The sequence below is a fragment of the Pan troglodytes genome, chromosome 15 (genome assembly GCF_028858775.2).
Source record: "Pan troglodytes isolate AG18354 chromosome 15, NHGRI_mPanTro3-v2.0_pri, whole genome shotgun sequence".
Classification (NCBI taxonomy): Eukaryota; Metazoa; Chordata; class Mammalia; order Primates; family Hominidae; genus Pan; species Pan troglodytes.
The window spans coordinates 93,487,603-93,512,836 of NC_072413.2; the positions used below are offsets into that span (position 1 = coordinate 93,487,603).

A 25,234-nucleotide genomic window follows, 5' to 3' on the forward strand; every position below is an offset into this window, starting at 1 on the left:
TTGTGGTGTAGGACGGCCTAACTGAGCTCCCAGACTCTGTGCTGAGCACTTCCCAGGGATCTCCTCCTTGAAAGCTCCTTGGTGTGCTGAGCACCGGGCCTGCTGGCTGATGCCTAAGGGGGTGAGCAGCTGAGTGACTGAGTGACAAAGACACTTGGCCAACAGGGACCTGCTCCAATTCTCAGGGTGCTGCCAGCCAACTCCCTGCAGGCAACTCTCTGAGGACAGAACCAAGCACCATGAAGCAACAGCCAAAGCCAGTAAAAGCAGAAGACAAATGGAGTCACCCACAGGTGCACGGGGCTTTCTGAGCTCCCCAGCAGCACATCCATGGGGCCTCTCTCCCATCTCCTGCAGGTCCCAGACAGATTCCTGTGTAGGGCCTGGAATTTCTGAACAACTCATGCAGATGCCAGGGGTTCTTCTGGAATAAGGATTGAAAATCAACAACTTTAGAGTTCAGGGACCTGAATCCAGTCCAGCTCCTCTGAACTCTGAGCCTTTTGTTCTCATTTGAACATAAACTGCCTCTGGGCACAGCCCTTGCCTATTTTGATCACAACACGTGGCACTTACTGACACACAATAAGTGCTCACACACATTTGTGAATGAAAGATACATCTGGAAAATATAAACTACAATACCTACCTCGGTTGGTGCTTAGTAGGTACTCAGAAAGTGTTCTTTTATTTGATTATTTTTAGAGACAGGGTCTTGCTATGTTGCCCAGGCTGGTCTCAAACTTCCTGGGCCCAAGATTTCTGCCTCAGCCTCCCAAGTAGCTGGGACTACAGTCACGAGCCACCATGCCTGGCTTATTTTTTTTTGAAAAGAAAGAAGTGTGGAGCCAGAATGGACATCTCTCTGCCCTCATTAGTCCTTGATTTCACATGCTGCTGGCTCAGGGGAACTGAGAAAGGCAGGAATCAGAGGCAAGAGTGGGCCTCAGCACAGACTCTGTAACCCCAAAATAAGAGGCTTCCTTCAGGCCACGAGTGGGGGCAGAACAGGCTCTGGAATGGGGTTAGGAGTCATGGTTCCAGTGTGGGCTCCACCACCAACTTGCTCCCAAACCCCAGTTTCCTCAATGGTCAGAGGGGAGCAATAGTTCACACCTGACTTCCACCCGCTCTGAGACGAGTGAGCTTTAAGTTGGAAGGTTGTTGTGAAGGACAAGGCAACGTCTGATTCACCTTGGGGTTTTTTCTAACGGAATCAGTTAGTAAGGGAAATACACGCTGCTGAGAGGCCCTGCCCTATCCCAATGTAAAGGACTATCACCGTCATCTCTTGTTCTGGCAACCTAAAGGCTAACTATACCATATTTCCATGTTATAACGCTTAATAGCCATGGGCTATAACCGATTATGGCATGCACAGCAGGCTGGAGTAAATGTTATATTGTTCCAAGCTAAAATTCCAACCTGTAACAGGTGGAGACCTTGGCAGGAGCTAGCTCTGTGCCCAGCTATTTTCTACAGCACCATACAGGGCTTCAGAAGCAAACATCCTATCAGGTAGATGCCATGGCCAGCCCTTTATTACAGATAGGAAACAAGGCACAGAGATATTAAATAACTTTCCCAAAAGCATGCAGAGCCAAGATTGAACTTCAGGCAGGCCAGCTGCAGAGGCTTCCTGTTACCCTGAACTATACTGAGCTTGTAGACAAGTGTCCAGCAAGCCCCCGGTCAGCATGCTGAGGCTGACTGCAGAGCCAAAGGTGTAAGTCAAGTAAGAGCTGCTGCTGGTTGGTGGGTGAAAGAGCTATGAAGAATTCCCCATGGTGGCCTGACTCCACAGCTCAACCTGACACTCTTCAGATATGGCCCAGGGCAAGTGTTCACCACATGGGCCAGGCCTGTGGCCCTATCGGCAAAGCCATGCATTGCCATCCACCTTCTCACACCTGCAGCCTGTGGCACGCAGTACCAGCCAGCATGCCCCACTCAGCTCTGCATCATCCGTTGATATGTCTACCTTCCCATTAGGATGTCCCGCTCAAGGGCAGAGGCTATGTCTCATCCCCTCTGTATCCTCAGGCCTGGGACACAGCTGGCACAGAGGAGGAGGGCAGTGCTGCTTATTCAATAAATACACACAACATCAACTTCTTGGAAAGGCAGGACTGGCTGTTCTTGGGGCCAGGTCAGGGTAGGGAGTTGCTGGAACTGCCCCCAGATTTTAGGCTGGCTCTAGATCTCGGGTTGCGGGGTAAGCCTCACGGGATGACAGGACATTCCAGTGAGCCAATGAAAGATTCTGTGGAAACTTCCCTGCAGGTAACATGTGACAGTTGGACTTGTCCTTCAGAATTCTCTTATCTAGCTGTGCCGTTTTATGGATGGGGAGACTTAGTGAAGGAAGTAGACCCGCCCAAGATCTGGCAGCAGCTCAGTGTAGAGTGATGGCCAAGACCTATCTTGTGCCTCTGAGAAGGATCATTCTATTTCTTCAAAATGACTCACAGAGAAAGAAACAATCAACCCTTGTATTTACAGACAGTTAATTTTCAACAAGGGTGCCAAGACAATTCAATGGAAAAGGATAATCTTTTCAACAGTGGTGATGGGACAACTGGATATCCACATGAAAAAGAATGAGATTAGACTCTTACATCACACCGTATACTAAAATTAACTCCAAATAGATCAAAGACCTACACGTAAGAGCCAAAGCTACAAAACTCTGAAGAAGAAAACATACGCATCAATCTTCCTGACCTTGGAATACGCAATGGTTTCTTAGATGTGATAGCAAAGGCACAGCAACAAAATAAAAAAATAGATAAATTAGGCATCATCAAAATTAAAACTTTTGTACTTCAAAGGCAAAAAGGTTAAAAAAAAAAGTGACACCATCAAGAAAGTGAAAAGATGTCCCACAGAATGGAACAAAATTTTTGCAAATCACATATCTGATAAGGGACTTACATCTAGAAAATCCAAAGAACTCTTAAAACTCAATAATAAACAGACAACCCAATTATAAAATAGGCAAATGATTTGAATAGACATTTCTTTAAATCATACCTACATCTAAGATGGCCAATGAGCACACTGAGAAGCCCAGAAAGCACAGAAAAGATTCTCAACATCACTAGCCATCAGGGAAATGCAAATTAAAACCAAAATGAGATACTAATTCCCTATTAGAATGAGATACCCATTAGAATGGCTATAATCAAAAGAAGATAATAACCAGTGTTGGTGAAGATGTAGGGAAGTTGGAACCCTTATATGCTGCTGGTAGAAACAGAAAATGGTGCAGTGACTTTGGAAAACAGCCCGGTAGTTCTTCAAATATTAAACATAGAGCTTCCATCAGATCCAGCAATTCTACTCTTACATATATACTCAAGAGAAATGAAAACATATGTCCACACAAAAACTTGTGCACAAATGTTCATGATAGCCAAAAAAAGTGGGAGCAACCCAAATGTCCATCAACTGATAAATGGATAAGGAAATCGTGGTCTATCCATACAATGGAATATTATTCACCTGTGAAAAAGAATGAAGTGCTGACATATGCCACGATATAGAGAAACCTTGGAAACGTTGTGCTAAATGAAAGAAGCCAGTCACAAAGGACCATGTATTGTATGATTTCATTGATGTGAAATGTGTAGAACAGGCAAATTTACAGAGGCAGAAAGTAGATTAGTGGTTTCCTAGGGCTAGGGAGGTGGGAGGGTTGGGAGTTGACTGTGAAGGAGTGCAGCGGTTCTTTTGGAGGTAGTAAGAATATTCTAAAAATGATTGTGGTGATGGCTGCACAGCTCTGTGAATATACTAAAAGGCATTGAGGGTAGGCGAGGTGGCTCATGCCTGTAATCCCTACACTTTGGAAGGCCGAGGTGGGAGGACTGCTTGAGGCCAGGAGTTTGAGACCACCCTGGCCAACACAGTAAGACCCTGGCTCTATTTTTTTTTTAAAGCACTGAATTGTACACTTTAAATGGGTGAATTGTATATTATATGAATTATATCTCAATAAAGCTGTTTTTTAAAACATCAGCATCCCAAAACTAGGAGGGTCATTAAAACTGACCTAATCTAATCAACCATCTCTGCTCGAATTTCCTTAAAAATACACCCACCAAAGGCTCCCAAGATTCTTGAACACCTTCAGTGATGGGTGGCTCACTGCCTTCTTCAGGCAGCCTATTCTGTTGTTACATAGCTCAGGCTCAAAGGAAGTTTTTCCTTCCGGGAAGCTAAAACCTGTACCTTATAAATGGGGTGCCAATGTAAAGGAAGCTAAGAAACTACTTGAGACCTTTTTTTCCAAATGGAGAACAGTACGTTCCATTTACTGAGCAGGTATTAGGTGCTAGTCAATATGCCCCTCCCTCTCCAAGCATTTATTAATGCACTTGCTTTTTAAGACAACTTTAATGGTTGGTATAATCATCCCCGTATCAGAGATAAGGAAACTGAGGCTCAGAGAGGTGAGATAACTTGAGTATAAAATTTCAGAACTGGTTTTGCCCAGGAGGCAGAGCTGGAATTTGAACCTAGGTGTATGGAACTCCGGAGCTGCAGCTGTCTCAGCTGCTGAGCCAGACTGCTTCTGAGAGCCTGACACCATTTCAGCATCCCAATGGGTCTTATAGGCCTTATATAAATGACATGAAATTTTTGAATCAAACAACAGAACAAACAGAAGCAAACTCTGCCTCCCAAAAGAGATGCTGAATGCAGCCCCATGGGATGGGCAAAATGTCGGCCTGGGAGAAGAGGGGTGGCCACCAGTGGCTGCATCGCTGTGGGAAGCCAGCCGCCACGGACAGCCTTAGAGGAAAATAAAGCTGAGTGATGCCCTCAGGGGCATACAAATAGCCTTGAGCACCAGGGTTCTGAACCCAACAGCCCATCATTTGGTGTTTGGAATTCCGGTGAGGAATAAACTCTCCCCCTGTGAAAGCTACTCAATCCAATTCAATAGCATTTGTTGAGATAATTTTTTTTTAATTTTATACTTGAAAGGTAGGTCTTAATATTCATTCCTGTTTTATAGATGAGAATACTGAAGCTGAGCAGTTTCATGGCCTGCCCAAGATTCCAGAGATAGTAGTTGGGAGGCGAGAATTCAAATCTAACACCATTTAGCCAGGTGTGGTGGTGCCTGCCTGCAATCCCAGCTACTCAGGAGGCTGAGGTGGAAGGAGTTTGAAGCCAGCCTGGGCAACAAAGTGAGACCCCTGACTCTTAAAAAAAAAAAAAAAAAGACCATTTGACTTCCACATCCAGATGTGCCTGGCGCGGTGCCACTAGGGCCTATAGGTTTCAAGCTCGGGTTCTCCAGATCACAAGCTCTAAATGAGAGTGCTATGGGTGTTAAATGCAGAGGCACAGAGCCTAGAGAAAGGAGCAATGATTCTTATGAAGATTCCAGGAGAGGCTCATAGAGGAAGGGATACCCTGGCTGGGATGGGAAGGATGAGCAGGGTCTGAATAAGATGAGAAGTGGGAAAGGGCGTAACGAGTGGATGGACTGGCGAGACCAAAAGCTGGGAGATGGGGAAGTGCAAGGCCAAGTTCAGGCTGCAGGATGGGTTTGGCAATTGTTAACAAAGAGAGACGGGAGGAGGCCATACTGGAGAGCAGGCTGAGGGGACTGAACAGCACAGGATTCCAAAGGGTTGTGTGGGTTTTACTCTGTGGGCAATAGGGAGCCAGTGAGGGTTTGTGAGCAAGAGAGTGGCACAGCCTACTCAGTGACAGGACCCACAAGCAGTCAGGGCAGCATCTGCTCAATGGTGTGAAAACCACATTGGACCAAGCAGGGCCCTTGCAACAGGGCACCTTAAGTCACATGCTAGGAAATGCCTTGTAAGGTGCCGTTTAACCCTAAGGCATCCTATTTATTGTAAACCTGCTCTTCAAAAAAAAGGCCATGGGTGCTGGGCGCCGTGGCTCATGCCTGTAATCCCAGCACTTTGGGAGGCTGAGGTGTGTGGATCGCCTGAGGTCGGGCGTTCGAGCCAGCCTGGCCAGCATGGTGAAACCCCGTCTCTACTAAAAATACAAAAATCAGTTGGGCGTGGTGGCAGGCACCTGTAATCCCACATACTCAGGAAGCTGAGGCAGGAGAATCGCTTGAACCCGGGAGGCGGAGGTTGCAGTGAGCCGAGATCATGCCATTGCACTCCAGCCTGGGCAACAGAGCGAGACTCAGTCTCAAAAAAAAAAGAAAAGAAAAGAAAAGAAAGAAAAAAAGGCCATGGGTTCAGATAGAAGGGTCTTTTCTCAAGAACTGATTAAGCTTGCCAATATCTAATGAACTGTGAGAGCAGCCTCCATTCCTTCCAAGAGTGTCTGTGCCCAGTCTGTCCTTACAGTCCTTTTCCCAGCAAAATGCCCAGCCGGGCCCACCTTGGACAATGCTGTTTGACAGTTAAGGAGACTCCTGCCTGCTGCTACCCTGTCTCCTGCTCTGGGTTCATCTGCGACCCTATGATTGTCCTGGTAGGTGTCAAGGTTATCACTGGGTCTTGATCTTAGGGTGCCAAAGGAGACTCCTGTTGGTTGGGTAAAATGTTATCAAATGCTACTCACAATGGCAATAGTTCCCACGTGTGAGGCCTGCTGTGTGCCAGGCACTGGGCAGACACCATGAAGGCCCCCATCAACCTTCAAATCAGGGGTCATCGTGCTGCCTGACAGATGGGGAAACTGAAGCTGGCTCTCCTGCCCACGTCAGACAGTGACTGAGGCACCAAGTCAGAAGCAAGGCCAGGCCTGCATGGCTCCAGTGCCTGTGCCAGGCTGTAAAATGCCGGCAGAATGAGGAAGTGAATCAGGAAGGCAAGGGAGGAGGGTTCCTTTTTGACTCAGAACAGGATTTCCCATCTCACACCCAACTGACTGAGAGACAGACGGGGTGGAGGGTGAGCCCCAGTGGCTCATGCTGGACCGTCCCCCGTGAACAGTCCTGAGCCTGGGACAAGCCCGAGGGCCCAGTGAGGCTTGGGGTTATGGCAGCTGGGCCTGCGAAGCCTTCCCCAGTGGGCCTCTCAAGAGTATGGCTTGAAATGAGTCAGGCAGAGCACCTCGACAGGGCAGCGGCTCCAAAACCCAGGTCTCTCCCACCTCTCATTCCACTCAGAGGGGCCGGGAGAAGATGAAGGCCATGCCCTAAAAGGACCCTAAGTGGATGGGCAGAGAGTCAGGTTGTGGTCGTCTTGTCTTCTGATCAAGAACTATACCAGACCCAATTTCTCTCCTTTCCAAAGCTTGGGAGATGCTTAATTCACTTAATGACAAATCCTTCAAAGCCTATGCCAGACACTGTGGTCAGTGTTGAAGATCACAGAGATGAACCAAACAGATAAGAGCATCCTGCCCTGACAAAGCTCAGTGTCTCTTTCTTCTTCTGCAAAGTGAGTGTTGCATTTGGAGGATTCTCAACACTGTGGACTCCCTCCCCTGATCCCTCCACTCCAGTCTCTCTAACATGGCATTTCGTAACATGGGACCTTCTGGAATCCACCCATTTATGAATGTCCTGTGGGAAGCCCTAGCTAAATTCACATTCCAAAATGTCTCTGTGAGCTGGGGATTTTAACCAGCCTCCTCTGACATCATTCGTGGGATCGGGGATGGGACCTGGATGGGCCACGAGGGCTCCATGAAATCTTAGGAAGCTTGTTCTCCTGGTGAGAACGTCTGGAATTCCCTCCTCCTCCCCTAAGGCCCCCTATCTCACAGAAGATAAGAACATGTTTGCCACAAGCAATCCACAGTGTCCATCATTACATTCTCATTGTAAACGGCTCAGAATATTCTATGGAGTGAAGATCACAAACTTTCTTGAACCACTTCCTTTTTCTTGGACAGTTATATTGCATTTTTGTTTTCTCCAGGCAACTCAAATATTTGCAAAGTTATCATTTATGTAACAAGTGAGCAAGCTGTGGACTCTTCCGGCCATGAAGCAGCGCTCCTGCCGGGCTCAACCATCCACTCTCGTACTCTTACACCCAAATGGTATTTTTCTGATCCGGAGCCATTGTTTTCTTAGGGGTCTGCACTCGCTCTTTAGCATCAGCTGCTGGCCCTCTTTTCAGGGCCATTTTAAACAAAGAAATAAAATTTGTGGTCACTTGGCCCGAGCTGGAAGATTAGGGCCAAGTCAAATCTGGATGGTGTGAGTCTCCAGGGCTGGGCCGAGGGGGCCTGGCAGGGCTCACTCCTGGTGACTCACTGCCCCAGCCCCTGTCCCCCCACACAGGGATTCACAAAGGCCTGCTTTTCCTGGGACACTTCCTAACAGCTGCTAAGGATTCAAACCTGACTTTGCTGCCAAATAAGCTATGCGGTCTTAGCCCAGTATATTTAACTCCTCTGACTTTGCCTTCTCATCTGTAATATGGGGAGGGTATTAGCATAAACTTCTCACTGCAGATCTGAAGACTAAGTGAGTTCATATTGGTAAAGTGCTTAGAACAATGCTGGCACACAGTAGGTGCTATAGAACAAATAAATAATAAATTTGCAAATGTGACAGTTCTCCTGAGGGGAGAAAAAAAGATGCAATATAACAGTCCAGCAAGGAAAGTTTGTGACATCCACCCACTCTACAGCATAATCTGGCCATTTACAATGAGAAATCAACACCCTAGAATAATGCACGGTGTGCAGAGAAAAAGAGCAGACTGCAAAGCGCCGCACTCTAGAGTGAGGGTTGGCAGACTGTTTCTGGAGATGGTCAGAGAGCAAGGCTTTTAGGCTTTACAAGCCACATGGTCTCTGTCACATCTCCTCAAACCTGTCATGGTAGCATGAAAATAGCCACAGATACCATGTAAATAAATGAGCATGACTGCGTTCCAACAAAACTTTATTTACAAAAACAGGAGGCATTTGACCAGCAGGCCACAGTTTGTCAACCCCTCCTGTGCGAATCATTCAAAAACTGTCAAAAAAAGATGAAGAATGAAGCCGGATGCAGTGCCACGTGCCTGTAATCCCCACAGTTAGAGAGCCTTAGTCAGAAAGACCTCTTGAGCCCAGAATCCAAGGCTGCAGTGAGCTGTGACAGGAGCGCCACTGCACTCCCCTCCAGCCTGGGTGACAGGACAAGATCCCATCTCTTGGAAAAAAAAAAAAAAAGGAAAAAAGTAGTATCATAGAGCAGTGAAATCATGGGTATATTTCTAAGATTTCAATTTCCTTAAAGTGGTATTAACAGTTTTTTAAAAAAAAAATTAGAGGCTTTTAAAGTTACATTTTAATCACAATTAAAAGATTTTTGTTTGTTTGTTTTGTTTTTTTGAGATGGAGTCTTGCTCTGTCACCCAGGCTGGAGCGTAGTGGCATAATCTTGGCTCACTACAACCTCCACCTACCGGGTTCAAGCGATTCTCCTGCCTCAGCCTCCCAAGTAGCTGGGATTCCATTCATTTCGCCAGAAATCTGGGATTATAGGCATGCACCACCATAGCCAGCTAATTTTTGCATTTTTAATAAAGACAGGGTTTCACCATGTTGGCCAGGCTGGTCTCGAACTCCTGACCTCAGGTGATCCGCCTGCCTCAGCCTCCCAAAGTGATGGGATTACAGGTGTGAGCCACCACTCTGGGCCTACAGATTCAAAGATTTCATAGTTCCACTAGACTTTCAGAAAAAGTTAAGAGTATTAAGTCCAGCATTCAAGTTACATGAGACAGAAAAGGTACAGACTTTGAAGTATGTATAGAATAGGACTGCATCTGTCTTCTCCATCTACTAGCTGTGTGACTCAGGCAAGTGTATTCACCTGTCTGTTCACCAGTTTTCTCATTTGTAAAATGAGGATGACAATGGCACCCATAAGCATGCAAAGAGCCTAGCACTGAGTGAGCCCGGTGCACCATAGGCCCTCAACACAAATAAGCCACCTCTCAGTACCCCCCAGGCTGGATCCGGCTGGCCCTGGGTCTATGACAGCAGTACGAGGCGGACTAGAAAGCCTGGCATGCTTTACTTTCCAGCTAAAAAAAATACCCTCCACAGTTTTCAGCTTTGGTTTACAAAAAGAACACAGAACCATTCGAATCTCACTTTTAATTTAATAACTGGCACCCCAGCCTGAGAAACGGCAGGGTTCATTTCAAATGGGAGTTCTTGGTGGGAGTGAATCTCAGAGCTGTACTCACTGAACCCTTAAGGAGATCCATGGCCCTGCAGTGCCTGGGCCCTTGACTGGCAGAGCCAAATCCATTCCTGGATCCAGAGGCTTAGGCACGAGGATGTTTCCATTCATTTCCCGGGAAACCTGCCAGTTTTGCAGGAGGCAGGGGGACCAGAGTCCTCTCTTGGCAGAAAGGGGCATCTAACGGCTCAGGGTCAAAAGCTTTTCTGAATGAACGCCTCCTGTGCCTCACAGCCTCCACCTGAGAAAGTCCAAGAAGTTTAACAAGACATTCAAAGTCCTTCTCCATCCATCTCTGCAGCCTCAGCCTCCCCTACTTCCCGCCTCCTCTACTTGCAGCAGGAACCACCTGTAGCTCCCTGTATGCATCATTTCTCCCCTTTGCTCCTGCTGGTCCCTCTGCCCTTCTCTGCCTGGCTACATTCACCCATTGCCTTTGGCATCACCACCTCCAGAAAGCCTTCCAGGATTTTTCATAGTGTAGAGGACTGGGAACTAACATTACTAAGTACCCATGAGGTATTTGTACACATCAGCTCATTGAGTCTTCCCACCCACCGTTAAACCAGAATGACTGGCTTCTTTTTGTAGATAAAGAAGTTGAGGTTAGATTCAAAGTGGCTAAGTAACCTGCCAAAGGTCACACAGCAAGCAATCCTGCCCCTTTCTTCTCCCCAGCAGTCCCTTAGCAGAGCCCAGGCGGTTTTAAATTGTCCTCATTCTGCTGGGGCTGCAGGATGATGTCCACTGAGTTACCTAGAAGAATCCCCTGTATCACTAACTCTTGTCTTTTTTTTTTTTTTTTTTTTTTTTGAGATGGAGTTTTGCTCTTGTTGCCCAGGCTGGAGTGCAGTGGCACCATCTCAGCTCACTGCAACCTCCGCCTCCCATGTTCAAGCAATTCTCCTGCCTCAGCCTCCAGAATAGCTGGGACCACAGGCACCTGCCACCACGCCCGACTAATTTTTTTATTTTTAGTAGAGACGGGGTTTCACCATGTTCGTCAGGCTGGTCTTGAACTCTTGACCTCAGGTGATCCACCCGCCTCGGCCTCCCAAAGTGCTGGGATTACAGGCATGAGCCACTGCGCCCAGCCTACCTCCTGTCTTATATCTGAGATATTCAGAGGACCCTTGAGACCTTCTCCCCAGAACCTTCACCTCCTTGGAGTCCAAGGTCGACTGTTAACAGGCTGTGCAGGTTATAATTAGTACCTGCTTGTTCCTGCCAGAACTTTGAGACGCCAGGTTTACGACGTGCCTGTGAGAAGCCAGGCACCCAGCCTAGGAACTGCCTTTTGTCCCGCTGCTCTCTGTGGATCCCAACCTGAAGGGGCTACCCTCAGGAGTGGGCGATACCTTGCAGACGCGTAGGTGTCCTCTTGAGTCCCCAGACCTCAGCACCAGCGGCCGCCCACAGCCAGGCAGCAGGGAGAAGCTGCCCTCTGGGACTTTGCTTTGGCCCAGCCGGACTCAGCAGGAGGAGGCTGCCTTCCTCCTGGAGCTGGCCTGTGTCCGGGGCTGAGCTCCCCATCAGACCCAGAGAACAATGCCCCACTGTTGTGTGCAGCACTTGGAAGCTGAGCAACCACCTTCATGATTCCCGCTGATCCTCTCCCTGACCACCCGTGGGACAGTGGCCAGCCATTTTAACATCTTTTCCCTCGCAGGACCCTGGGTTGTCCCCAGCAGCCCCATAGCAGAGTCACTGACCCTTCCTGCTGCAGCTACAGCTCCAAGGCCACCCACCCAACTGGAAGAAGCAAACGGTCAGCACACGAGCCCCATTCTTTGTACTCCCAGTAGGGGATCGGGGGCGGTGAAGCGGGAGGGACACACGCTTGCTTCCCACACCAGGCACAAAATCCCGTCTGACTTTCTAAAATATTTTCTCTCTCCTCTCAGACAATACTGGCTTTAATGAATTTCTCTAAAGGGACTGATGGTCCACACGCTTTGCATGAAAGGCAAATGCCACTGTGCCCAAGTTGACTACGCTACGACCCAGGGGACAATGCATGCCTTCTGCCTCCATAGAATGGGCACCACATGTGCTGGGCCTCAGCAATGTCCGCTCCGTGGAGCTGGTGACTCCATCCCAGCCTGCAAGCAGCTGGCAGGGGCTCAGGTGACTCATCTTCTCCTTTGCATTTTCTTCAGAGCACACGCAACCTTCTGATATGTTCTTGTTTATTTATTTGCTTGCTTGTTGACTCTAGATCCTTCTAGAATGTGAGTTCCAACAGTACAAAGCCCTTACCAATCTTGTCCATGACTCCTATCCCACTGCCCAGGACCGTGCCTGTCATACGGGAGGCCTCGTAGAGGAGCTGGTGAGTGAGGGAATGAACGGATCTTTGCTCCGTGTATTCAGCTCTATTCATTCTCTCAAGGCACCTCCATGGGGCATCCAGGTGCCACGTGCAGCAGAGGAAACACTAAGCTGGAGAGCTGCCCTCGAGGAGCTCACAGCGCATGCGGAAGAAAGATGCATCCACAAACAGGCCCGATTAGGGAGCTCAGTGAGGTTTGGTTCAGAGGGGACACAGCAGGGGCAGGAGAAACTCCACTCAAAGGGAGGGCTTGTCAGGAGCAGTCACAGAGGAGGAGACTCCTGAGCTGAAGGGACAGTGGAGGAGGTGGCCACAGGAGGGAAGGGCATGGGGGGAAGCAACAAGATGTGCAGCGCAGCAAAGCATGAAGTAGCATCTGAGTAGTTTGTCCCCAGCAGGGAAGAAATGAAGGTGGAGAGTCTCAAACCTCATTCATTCATCCAACAGCATTTACAAAACACTCTGGCCTAGAGCAGGCAGGGGTTGGCCCCAAGCACAAGGGGGTTTTCTGCCTTCACAGACTCTTGCGGGGGCACACAGACCCTTGAAGGATAGCACAGGGGCTCTGGGAACACTGCGAAGGGGCAATCTAGTCTGAGGGTGCACTAAGGCTCAGGGGAGAGATGATTCCACCTTTACTCCTTCTACCAATGACTTGACCGCCCAGCGCCATGGTCAAAGTAGCATGACTTTGACCTAGGATGACCAATTTATCCTGATTTGATGCACACCATCCAGGTTTTAACCTTGAAAGTCCCAAACCCCAGGAAACCTCTTAGTCTTGGGCAAACCAGGGACAGTTGGTCACACCAACTTTCACCCTCATATCCCCTTCCAAGACTCCCAGACTGTCCCCCACTCTACTGACCCCCCACCCCCACCCCCACCTTCCAGCCACTCACAGGGGCTGGGTTCCCGGAGCCTGTGTCCTCAGAGCTAGCCAGAGTCACGAGCAGCCTTTCCTCTGGGATGGAGAGGGAGACTTGCTCTGGGTTATGGACGGGACAGCCGCCTACAGCCTGTGTGTCCTGCCTTTGAGGCCCCATCTTCCCCAGCTGGCTCCTAATCACAGCTGCCACAGGCTCTCAGATCCAGTCACTGTCTTCCTTATCTGAGCTTTATCTCCTGAGGCCTCCACAATCCAAGGACAGGCTTCCTCCCGGGCTTGTCTTTGTGCATTCAGGAGATCCACTGTGGGTGCCCCGCAAGCCCACGTGCCAAACTGAAGCAACAAGCAACTAATTACGACACCACCATCTCCATTTTGCAGAAGGAAAACCAGCACGTATAACCGGTCAGGAACTCACCTCTGGCATTCGTTTCACAAGGCCCTGAGGATTCCATTATTCAAAAGCAGCTACTCACAATCTTGACTTCCAGGACCTTCTAGAGCCCTTTCCGCTAGCCCTGCAGAGACTCAGAAACCACAGGACTCAGAAAAACTTAAAGTCTTCCCCAGATGCTTGTTTCTAGGTTTCTAAAGTAGAGCTCCATGTCGAGCAGCGAGTTTCCACCAAAGACATTCACAGAAAACAGTCAGAGTGGTGGCACTCCAAGCTGCTGGAGGTCGGACTCCCAGCTTGGAGGCCCCCCAAACAATGCTGGTCTCCCCAAGAATCTAAGGCACGGGGATGAAGAGTTACAAGAGCCCTAGCTCTCATGGGAAAGGTGCTAATGATTAAATTAATCCCATTAGCAAGCCTCTAGAAAAGTGGATTTAATCTACCCTCAAGTCCCCTGCAAGGGCGTCTCATGGAAAGGGCTGGGTCTTGCAGCTCACACTGTTTTCTAGTTCAACCATTTATTATTAGCTTGAGACCTTGGAAATGCTCCTTAACTTCTCTGGGCCTCACCTACCATGCAGGGTAAGCATTGCCATCCACCCCTTTGTATACCAGTCTCTAACTCTTTACAGACATGAGAGAGTAATAGTAAACCTTCACCAAGGGCATGCTATCTGCCAGGCATTGGGCTCAGTCTTACAAGGATTCTTTCACTGATGCCGTAGGTCCTACTGTTCCTGCCTATTGACAGATGAAAGAACTGAGGCTCAGAGAGGCTAAGCCACCTGCCCTAAGTCCCACAGCCAGTATATGACAAGTTTCCTCTGCTCTTAACCACTAGACCATTAATATTTGCTGAATGAGCAAACAAATTAACACTAGGTTCTATTTTAAACAGTAGACACAAGATTGAGACTTATTTCAGAACTACCTTTTTTTTTTTTTTTTGAGACAGGTCTCTCTTTGCTGCCCAGGCTGGAGCACAGTGGTGTGATCACAGTTCACTACAGCCTCGACCTTCTGGGCTCAAGTGATCCTCCTGCCTCCACCTATCGAGTAGCTGAGACCACAGGCATGGGCTGCCATGCTGGGCTAATTTTCATATATTTTTTGTAGAGATGGGTCTCACCATGTTGCCCATGCTGGTCTCAAATTCCTGGGCTCAAGCAATCCTCCTGCCTCAGCCTTCCAAAGTGCTGGGTTCCAGGTGTGAGCCACTGTGCCCGGCCAGACCTACGTTTTTAAGAACTGAAATGCTTAGAAGAGTGACTAGCTCAAACCTGCAAGACTCACCCTCCACTGCAGAGGCGGCTTCTAAACAGGAGGCTGCAAACCATGGCCCACTGCCTGTTTCTGTACAGCTGTTGAGCTAAGAATGTTTTTTAACATTTTTAAGTGGTTGGAAAAAATCAAAAGAATAATAATGTTTCATGGCATATGAAAATTATGTGAAATTCACATTCCAGTGTCTATAAAGTTTTATTGGAACACAACCAACACCCATTCATTTACATAGCATCTGTGGCTGCTTTCTCGATATGATGGAGAGCCAAAATATATTTACATATTTCCTTTCTGGCCTTTTACCACAAAAGTTTGTTCTAGAAGCTCCAGAGGCCAGTGCTATTTATCAGCCCAAGGGAATTACCTCACCCTACCCTCTGCCTATCAGCACAGCATTCCTCCTGGTCCATTATCCTAGAAAATTCTATACTAGTCCTTTCAGCAAACTGTGACACAATCTGGATAGCCAGCTTTACTGATGGGCAAAGGTTTCCAAATGCTAAGAATCGTGTCTCCATCAAGGCTTTCCCTCTGGCATTTATCCTACTTACAGTCATTTAGGGGGCCTTTGCCACTAAGCTGAGTTCCCCCCACACTGTCACGGTTGTTCTGCTGAAACCATCTCCCCACATCCTCCAAGCACTATCTGAATCATTGCTGGACTGGGTCCCACCTTCCCAGGGCCTCACGGTGTGAATTACTACATCAGTTTAAAGACAATAGGAGGCCGGGCACAGTGGTTCATGGCTGTAATCCCAGCACTTTGAGAGGCCAAGGAGGGAGGTTCACTTGAGCCCAGGAGTTCGAGATCGGCCTGAACAACATAGCAAGACTCCACCTCTATCTAAAAAAAAAAAAAAAGAAAAAAAAAAAGAAAAGAGAAAAAAGACAATGGGAGCCTCACACAATCACTCACAAAAGAAAGGCTCACCGGCCAACTCTCCAGTAATAACAGGTAGGGGCCACCGGACACAAGTGGAAAAAGCTGGCTAGGGCCAGGCAGGGCCTGTTTATATCACATTCTGTTCCTGTTTCCCTTCTGGGGAGCTTAAGACCTGGGGGAAGGGACCCTATTTGATCTACGAAGTCCAGGCCTGGGAAGCAGCAGTGCTGGGTCCTGCCTTGGGACTCTGGGCAACTCCCTTCCCACCATAGCTTGGTTCGCCCAAGCACGAGGGAAGGAGCCGGGCTCCCGTGGGCACTGGGGTCCTAATGTTGCATTCACTGAGTTTACGCGGCAGCGCTGGCCCCAGGGAAATGGCCCTGATTGCTGGACAGGTTGCTTCTCAGGCTGACCCTATGGTCTGGGGAAGGTGGAGCAAGAGGGCAAATGCATTGAAACAGAGATAATCTAGCTGCACTGTCCCTGGAGAGCTCTGAGTAAAGCCACACTGGGAAACCCTGCTATGCATACAGCCACTCTCAAGCCTGCTTACCCCACTCTCTGCCAGGCCAGGTGGCTAGTGCCAACAGTCCTGGGTTAGCGATCTCATTGGGCAGCCCTCAGATCTGTCAGAATATTGGGCCTTAGAGGTCATCTAGTTCCACGTCTTCACAGTGTGGCCATTTGTGCATTACAGTCATGATTTTGACTATATCTGCCATGCAGACACATCTACATCTTTTCTAATTAATATTCTTTAATTTGACCAATTTAAACTTGTTTATTTTAAAAGAAGTTTTTTTTTTCTTTTTAGCTTTTTCTTTTTTTTCTTATAGCTAGATTAAGAAATATATTTTTACCTTAAATAAAAAAACAGGGTCAGGATCAATTGCCATATATCATAAGATAATGAACATAAACAATGTTTAACTCTATCTGGATAATGGTGCTGGTTTACACCTGGGGCCTGCTCATGGTTAGAGACAGAGAGAGGCTAGTGTTGGAGAGCTGTTAAAAACAGATTAGCATGTCACTGAGATGTTCATCTAGACAAGATCCAGAGGTTCTCAACCATCCTTGTGCATCAGGATCACCTGGGGAGCTTTAAAAAGCTACAGATAAGCAGTCCCACATCTAGAGATCTCTCTAACTCATTGGTCCAGGGTGGAGCCCAGGTGGTTATGAGAAGGCCATATAATCAGAAGGATTAAAAGAACAAGTTAAAAAAATTTTAAAAAAATGGAGGGGAGATGAAGAGATGAAGAGGGAGTGGCTGTCATTCAGTGCCCTGGGCTTGTACCACCAAATTTATTCTGGCAATTACTAGTAGCCCCTAATCCAAATTCACCAAGATCTGATCTAGTCTAAGCCCCTCCACTGTATTGAGGAGGATCCTGAGGCTCAGGGTTGGGAATGAAACAGCAGGACCTGCTGTGGTGATATTGACTTTTTTCTGCATAGTTAATTCCATAAAAGAAAAAAATCACATTGGCCAGTTGCAGATGGCTGGTGCTCCGGGCAGGCAATGAATGGTCAAGGTGTGTGGTCTGCACCCTGTATACCTCTAAAGGAGGACACTGTCTGTGCACACGGGCGCAGGCTTGGCTGGGTCGACTCTGGCCCATCATGCCTTCCTAGACCTGCCAGGGCATGAGCATCGGCCAGCAACACCTGAGCCAAGGGCTGACCCACCAGCAGCTGCACCCTGTTCAACTCACTGCACGTGCTGGGCACAGAGGCAGGCAGAAGTGCTGAGCTCCCTTCCAAGTGACCTGCATAAATGGCAAAGTCACCTCCTCAGCTAAGGAGCACCCAAGGAAAAGAGGGAGAACTTGGAGAGGCTGGGAAGGGAATCCATTGGAACGGGCGTGACCCAGCACCTTCTGCTTGCTGGGAATCCCACATCTGTTATCTCATCTGAGCCTCACAGTGACTCTGCAGGGAAGGTGTGGCCAGCCCCATCTTACAGGTGTGATACCCAGGCCCATGGAGGTTATGTGACTTGCCACAGGTGACAAAATCAGGGTCCCAGCTCAGATCTGCAGGATTCCACCTGAGGTCCAGGAGCACAGAGAAACTCCATCAAAGTCGAAAGTCAAACTTCCATTGCACAGATGGCACCAGTGACGCCTTGCTCTGCTGGCTAAACTAACAATAGTGATGACCCCTTACCTCCATGGGGTGGTCTGCAGTTCACAACACATCCAGCAAGGCGAGGAGTGCGGCACCTGCACCCCTACCTTACAGCAAAGAGAGTTGAGGCCCAGAAAGACTGTGCCTCTGGGCAAAATTTAAGGGTCCTTCCTGGTGCCCCGCCCAGCCCCCTGAGCTTCCCTATCATGGAGTCACAGTCCCCTAGGATGGGACTGTTTAAAGCACACACCTCACCCACTGGACTCCTCCCACTGGGCAGCGCCGTGTCTCTGGCATCTTCCTAGTTCGTGTCCACCTCAGCCAATGTCAGTACGTTGAAGAAATGCCATTGCCCAAGGCACTGGTTACAAAGCGGAAGAGCCCAGATCCCAGCCGCAAACACGTGCTTCTTTGGCTCCCAAACCAAAGTTGGCTCCAGCTAAGTGCTGCATGACTAACCCTGCAGCTTCCTGCAGGAGACCCAGATAGGAACTTACGGGGCTATCCTCTTATCTGCTCAAAGGAGCACATTAGGAAGTGAAGACTGCGGCCAGGAGAGCCTGGCCTGGATCCCCCTCCCTGGGCATTTGGGTGTTTTTACCCAGATGGAGGTGGGACAAGAGACGCCACAAGATGAAATTTTTTTAAAAATTAATTTTCTAAAATTATGCCTGAGCAAACTTGAGTTTGAAATCAGCAAACAGATACATACGCAAATCACAGAAGCCAGGCCTGCTCGCTGCCTGGTGCTGGATAAATGACAGAAATTAACCTGGCAACCCCAACTGGCTCACACCCAACCTTACAGCCACTGGCTTGTGGTCACCAAGTTCTCAACAGCTAGTGAACAAGTGGCGGAGGGGTTTCCCTAGGAGAAAAGGATGTGGTCAGAGAAGACAGGGTAGGGTGCTCCGGGGTGGGCCCTGGCTCTGGAAAACCTTTGGTGTTCCTAGCCCATGTGACACTGGTCCCACAGAAAGGATTTCCTTTGAGGAATGGCCTGGCAGTGTGAGAGCCACTGGGGGCTGTGGAGAAAGAGCCAGATGTCTGGTTAGGAGGCTGAGTGACTCACCACTTCCAGCCCACAGCACTCCTGGCATGGAAAGGCCAGTGTAGCCTGGGAGTTACCTGCCAGAACTCTGGGATCAGGTAACCTGGGTTCAATTTCCAACTCCACTGCTAACTGAGGTAGCTGAGGGTGGGTTACTTAACCTCTCTGCCAAATGGTAACAACATCAGAGCATCCTTCATTGGGCTGTTGTGAGGATAAAGACGAAAGAGGCAGAGAGCACTTAGACATTCAGTAAGCACTGAACAGGTATGAGCTGTAAAGATGAACCATGCAGGAATCTTAGATGGCACCCAATGGACTCCATCGGCCCATTCACTCGTTCATTCATTCATTCTAGAAATATGGACAGTATTGAGCAGCTTTGATGGCTGGGCTCTGGACAGATAACAATCCCTGGCCTTATCTTCTTCTGGTACAGAAGACAGACAATACACTCAACTGCAAATAATTAACACAAATAATTTCAGGGTGACAGGACAGAGCATGTTGGCAGGATGGGATAAGTGCCACTGCGTGGGCAGGAGGGTCCCTCTGAGGCCGTGACTGTGAGCTGAGATCTCAATGCAGAGACGGTGTGGCCGGGGGAGGCACTTTTTAGGAAAAGGAAAGAACAAGAAGCCAAGCTAGAGGGAGAGAAACTTGGCATGCGCAGGAGAGAGAACATCAGATGTGAGTCCCAGGGACGCCAAGAGATATTTGCAAGGTTCCGGGGCCAACCCCCAGAGAACCCAGGAGAATGGAGAATCTCCAAGAGGACAGTCCCCTGAAGGGGGCCGCAGAGGGAGATGACGCATATTGCACCTTCTCTCCCCAGCCTCAGGTTACGGCTCCAGAGCTCACTTTTTTCCTGTGTCCTGGAAATATTAGGATCTGTCCTTCATACTACATTCAAGTGAGCTGTAAACACCCCTAAACTTAATAAGATCCTATTTTAAAGCCTTTTAATTTAATAATAGTAGTAATAATAGCGTGCTCTCTCTGGGCTGGGAGCAGGGATGTGAGGATAATCCTGTCTCCAGCCCTCAAGGCGGGCACAGGCTAGTGGGGAATCACTCTTGAAACTGTTGATTAGTATCAATGGCAAAGTGCAACGGGAACAGGGAAACAGAGATCACCAACCCTGTAGGAGGTGGCTGAGGAGGACTTCCAGGAGGAGGTGATGTCTACCCAGGTGTTGGTGGGAAGGGGCAGGGAGAAGGAGAGCTGAGCGGGGGAGCAGCTTGAGCACAGGTGTGCAGGTGAGAAAGGCCAGGATGAGCTAGGGGCTTTATGGTCCTTGGAGGTGGCCCAGGTTGTAGAAAGCTGGGCCAGCTGGGAACGTGGGACCTAATCCTCAGAGCAAGGCGGATAAGCAGGGAGTCACCTGCCAGTGATCTGGACCCTCCTGGGCTGAGGGGGTGAACTATAGTGGCCAAAACCAAGTCCCCAAACACCTACTTTGAGGCTGTGGTCCTTGAATGAGAAAACATCTGAACTTCAAGGTACCTTAGAAATCTCCTAATCTCAACCTCCCTCTTTAAAGAGCAGGAAACAGAGACTAGCCCAGGTGAAGGTCAAATGCAGGCTCCTCCCGTCCTTAAGGAACGAGGCTACCCCAGTGAGTCAGCCGGCTGCATTATTTCAGCAAATGTCACTTGGGAGGGGCTCAGCCCTTTTCAGATCTCAAATAAAACTGTTGGCTTAAATTAGAGTCCAACCAGCCATGGTGGCCCACCCTGTTCTGTCCATGCCTTGGTGATCACCACACAGGCTGAACGCTGAAAGCCTGCCATTTCATTTTCATCAAGCAACCAGCCCGAGTTGCGTTACACCATGAATATCAGTGAAACAAACTCTTAGGGAAGGTGGTTGTAAGGTAAGAGCACTGGTCAGGGAGTTAGGAGATACCATCTTGGCCCTGAAGTACCTGCAAGACTTGAGCCAGCCATTTCTGCTGTGGAGACTCAGTTTCCCCATATGTAAAAGTATAAGCGTAAATCATCTCTGAGGCTCAGGCTGGCTCCACTGCAGCTGTGACTCCTAAATACTTCTCCAGCGCCCACACACAATCTCTCTGGGCATGTACATGAGGGTTTGTTTCCTAGTCTCTGAAAGCTGCCTTACCCATGTAAAGCTCTCTCTTATTAGGTCCTTACTAAGCCCTGCCCCATGGGGAGGTATCACCAACCCTGTTAGATGGGAAACAAATGGATTCACAGTGCAGCAACTGGCCAAGAAATGGATTCACAGAGCAGAGGGTAGAGAGCAAGGGCTGAGACCTGCGCCCAGGTCTCCACTGCCCAGGGGAGCATCCATACTGGGACACAGCAACCGTGCATTAGGAAAACCACCATCTGAAGCCAAGCAGTCCTGGAACACAGGTCTCTTGGAGCCCTGTTGTCTGTGACAGGCACTTCTGCAGAGGGAAGGCAGGAAGAATATCTTTGATGAGAGAAGAAGATGGCCAAGAATCAAAATGTGCAGCACTTGGCCGGGTTTGGTGGCTCATGCCTGTAATCCTAGCCGAGGCCGGTGGATCGCCTGAGGTTGAGAGTTGAGACCAACCTGGCCAGCATGGTGAAACCCCATCTCTACTAAAAATACAAAAACTAGCTGGGCGTGGTGGCAGGTGCCTGTAGTCCCAGCTACTCGGGAAGCTGAGGCAGGAGAATTGCTTGAACCCGGGAGGCGGAGGTGGCAGTGAGCCGAGACTGCACCACTGCACTCCAGCCTGGGCAACAGAGTGAGACTCCGTCTCAAAAAAAAAAAAAAAAAAAAAAGTGCAGGACCAAAATGGGATGGATTCTCCCAACTCCCGATGCACCACTGCCCATGCCACAAAGGCAGTGGGCTTCCTTGCAGGAGAGCAGCAAGACAGAGGTAGAGCTTCAGCCTCTAGATCGTCTCTGTGATCTGACAGCTGGAAAGCCACCACCCAACTGTCCTCCACCAGGGCATTTCCCCATGGCCCGCCCAGGCTGGGCTGGGCTGCGGAATTTCAGCATCTAAGGAGTGAAGAATGTGCTCATAGCACAATGCACTGAAAACAAAAGTGGCTCATCCTTTCCACTCCCCCTCTGGATGGAAGTCCGGCTCCATCTTCACCTGCTGCGTGATTTGGGTCAAGGCACTGAACCTCTCTGAACCTGCTTCCCCCACTGGGAAATGGAAATGACCATACCTGCAGCACTCAATTGTTTTGGGAATCAAGTACGCCCGCAAAAACTAGGAAGAGTGACAGGAGCTCTTTCCTAAGAGGACTTCCTGTAGGAAAGAAGATCCTAAGCGCTGCTTCTGTGTTTTCTTTGAGGATGTTTCTGTTCATGTAAGTTCTAGAAATGTGTGGTTCCATCGTAAAATGTAACTCTCTTCTGACTTTTTAAAAATAAAATGATCCTGGGCCAGGCGCGGTGACTCACGCCTGTAATCCCAGCATTTTGGGAGGCCGCGGTGGGCGGATCACGAGGTCAGGAGATTGAGACCATCCTGGCCAACAAGGTGAAACCTTGTCTCTACTAAAACTACAAAAAAATAAAATAAAATAAAATTAGCTGGGCATGGGGGCATGCAACTGTAGTCCCAGCTACTCAGGAGGCTGGGGCAGGAGAACTGCTTGAACCCGGGAGGGAGAGGTTACGGTGAGCTGAGATCACGCCACTGCACTCCAGCCTGGGAGACAGAGCAAGACTCCTCAAAAAATAAATAAATAAATAAATAAAATGATCCTATCAGTTTAATCTCAGGTATACTTCCCGTCTCTCTCCCTGACTGCCCTAAGGAGGAGCCTTGTGACCCAAGACTCTCACTGGTCTGTCTGTCGGGTGGTGTCTGCATGAGAGTCACACAGCTGTGGCAGCCTGAAGAGAAGTGTATTCCCTACGTGTGTGCCCAATGTTGACCTCGGCCAGGACACTTCCTTTTGTTATAAAACCAGTAGATTGGTCCAGGTGACCTGAGGTTCCTTCCAGCTCAAATATTTCAGGATTTTATGATTCAGAAGCATAAATCATTAGGCCAGGACCTTTAAAAATCCTGTTGATCATCTGAGGTCATAGAGTGTTATTATTATCTTACTTGTATGATTTGGGAAGAGGGAGATCATGTCTCCTACATTAAAGATCGTGTCTCCTACATAAAGATTTATGACACATAAAATCACGTGTCACACAACAGAATTTTTTGCTTTATTTTTTAAATCCAGCCAGATTAACATTGGAATCTGAGGAGAGAGGCAGATTTTCCAAGAAAGCATCTGAAAATGCTCCACATGATCTTTTAATTTCATTTGTATTATGTAAGATTATATATATATAATGGAATATATGCGCCTCCTATTTGTAAATAATGAAGCATAAAAATATTTAAAAATAACACCCTTAGCCAGGCATGGTGGCACATGCCTGTAATCCCAGCTACTCAGGAGGCTGAGGCAGAACAATCGCTTGAACCTGGGAGGTGGAGGTTGCTGTGAGCTGAGATTGTGCCACTGCACTCCAGCCTGGGCAACAGAGTGAGACTCTGTCTCAAAAAAATAAATAAATAGGCTGGGCACGGTGGCTCATGCCTGTAATCCTAGCACTTTGGGAGGCTGAGATGGGCGGATCACGAGGTCAGGAGATCAAGACCATCCTGGCTAACACGATGAAACCCCGTCTCTACTAAAAAAAATACAAAAAATTAGCCGGACGTGGTGGTGGGCGCCTGTAGTCCCAGCTACTCGGGAGGCTGAGGCAGGAGACTGGCGTAAACCCGGCAGGTGGAGCTTGCAGTGAGCCGAGATCGGGCCACTGCACTCCAGCCTGGGCCACAGAGCAAGACTCTGTCTCAATAAATAAATAAATAAATACATAAAATAAACAAAAAATAACACTCACAAGCCTACCCCTGGACTGAAGAAACAGAATATAATGGATCCCACTGAGAGTGAAACAGGCATCTCCCTGATCAATTACCCACTTCTCCCCAAAGATAATCACCTTGATTTTGCATTATCATTCCCTTGCCTTTTTCTTTTTTAAACCAGCTTAACTTTGTGAAATAGAATCTATGTATAAAGGCATGTATAAAACATACATGTAATTAGCCAATAACTACAAAGTGATTTCCTTTGTAACTGCCCCCCCGACTCTCCTGATCCTCTCTCACCTTTCCTCAGCACGCGTGGTAATGCTTGGCTTTTATTTAAGCTAATCACCTTCTTGCTTTTTGTCGTCATTTTACTTCTCAGCTATGTGTCACTAAACAACTCATTGCTTAGTTTGCTTGTGTTTTGAGCTTTTATAATTGCCTTAGCAGTTCTCCATGGAGATGCTAGGATTCTCTATACCACATCTGCAGCCTAGAAACCCAGGCGAGAGATCCAGGCTGCACTCTGGTGTTACAATGATAGTAGAGGGTTAGTAATAATAAAAACCATCAGTCCTATTTATGGTGTGCCCCCACCATGCCGGGCATTCTGCTAAAGCATCATCCCCAGTTACCTCAATTATCCTCGCAGCAACCCCGAAAGGGAAGTATTTCAAGAGGTCAAAATTAGGGCATCAGCTTCCCAAACTTGTCCCCCGTCCACTTCCTAGCTGCTCAGCCCCAGAACATCATCCCTAAGTCCTAAAGCAAAGGTTCCTTTCAGGATGGGAGGGTCAGGAAACACTGCTGCTCCTGGGTTCCTATCTTTGTGGTCCAGTCAGGCTGCTTAGATTATATATATATATATATATATATATATATATATATTCAGAATCCATATTCTTTTCCAGCAAGTACTGATGACTTAACGAAGACAAGCATCCTGTCTGGTCAGTACTGTTTTCCCAATGATGAACGTACAACTTTGTCCTTGGATTGGCTAAGATAGGCCATGTGGTGCCAGGAAGAGCATCAGGTCAAAAGCCCTTAGTTCTAATCCTGGCTGTACCACATCCAGCCACTGGATATCAGCCTTCTCATCTGTAAATGGGCAAGCAATGACAGCCTTGCCTACTACCAGATCCTAGGAGGTGAGAGGCAGGAAGAGCTTAGGAAGACCCCACAAACATATTTGAGTCCCTCTGTAGGCTTCTCTAGAACCCTTCAGAGTTGAAAGGGGTGACCAGGAACCTGGGAAAGAGTCCCAGGGCAGCCCAGGGTT

At 48.4% G+C, this 25,234-nt stretch overlaps 1 protein-coding gene across 8 annotated transcripts in view; it reads right to left on the reverse strand.

Moving 5' to 3' along the window:
- SYNE3 (spectrin repeat containing nuclear envelope family member 3) overlaps positions 1-25,234 on the reverse strand; it is a 109,758-nt gene that overhangs the window by 82,028 nt on the left and 2,496 nt on the right. For 2 of the 8 annotated variants that reach the window (XM_016926693.4, XM_016926692.4), the window contains exon 1: positions 11,500-11,772. The exons of 5 other annotated variants lie outside the window; for them this stretch is intronic. In XM_016926693.4, coding sequence (XP_016782182.3) covers positions 11,500-11,674 — 175 coding nt within the window. In that variant the 5' untranslated portion in view covers positions 11,675-11,772. Of the gene's footprint in view, positions 1-11,499; positions 11,774-25,234 lie in introns of those variants that run through there. One more of the 8 variants, XR_001709312.4, reaches the window with a different exon arrangement.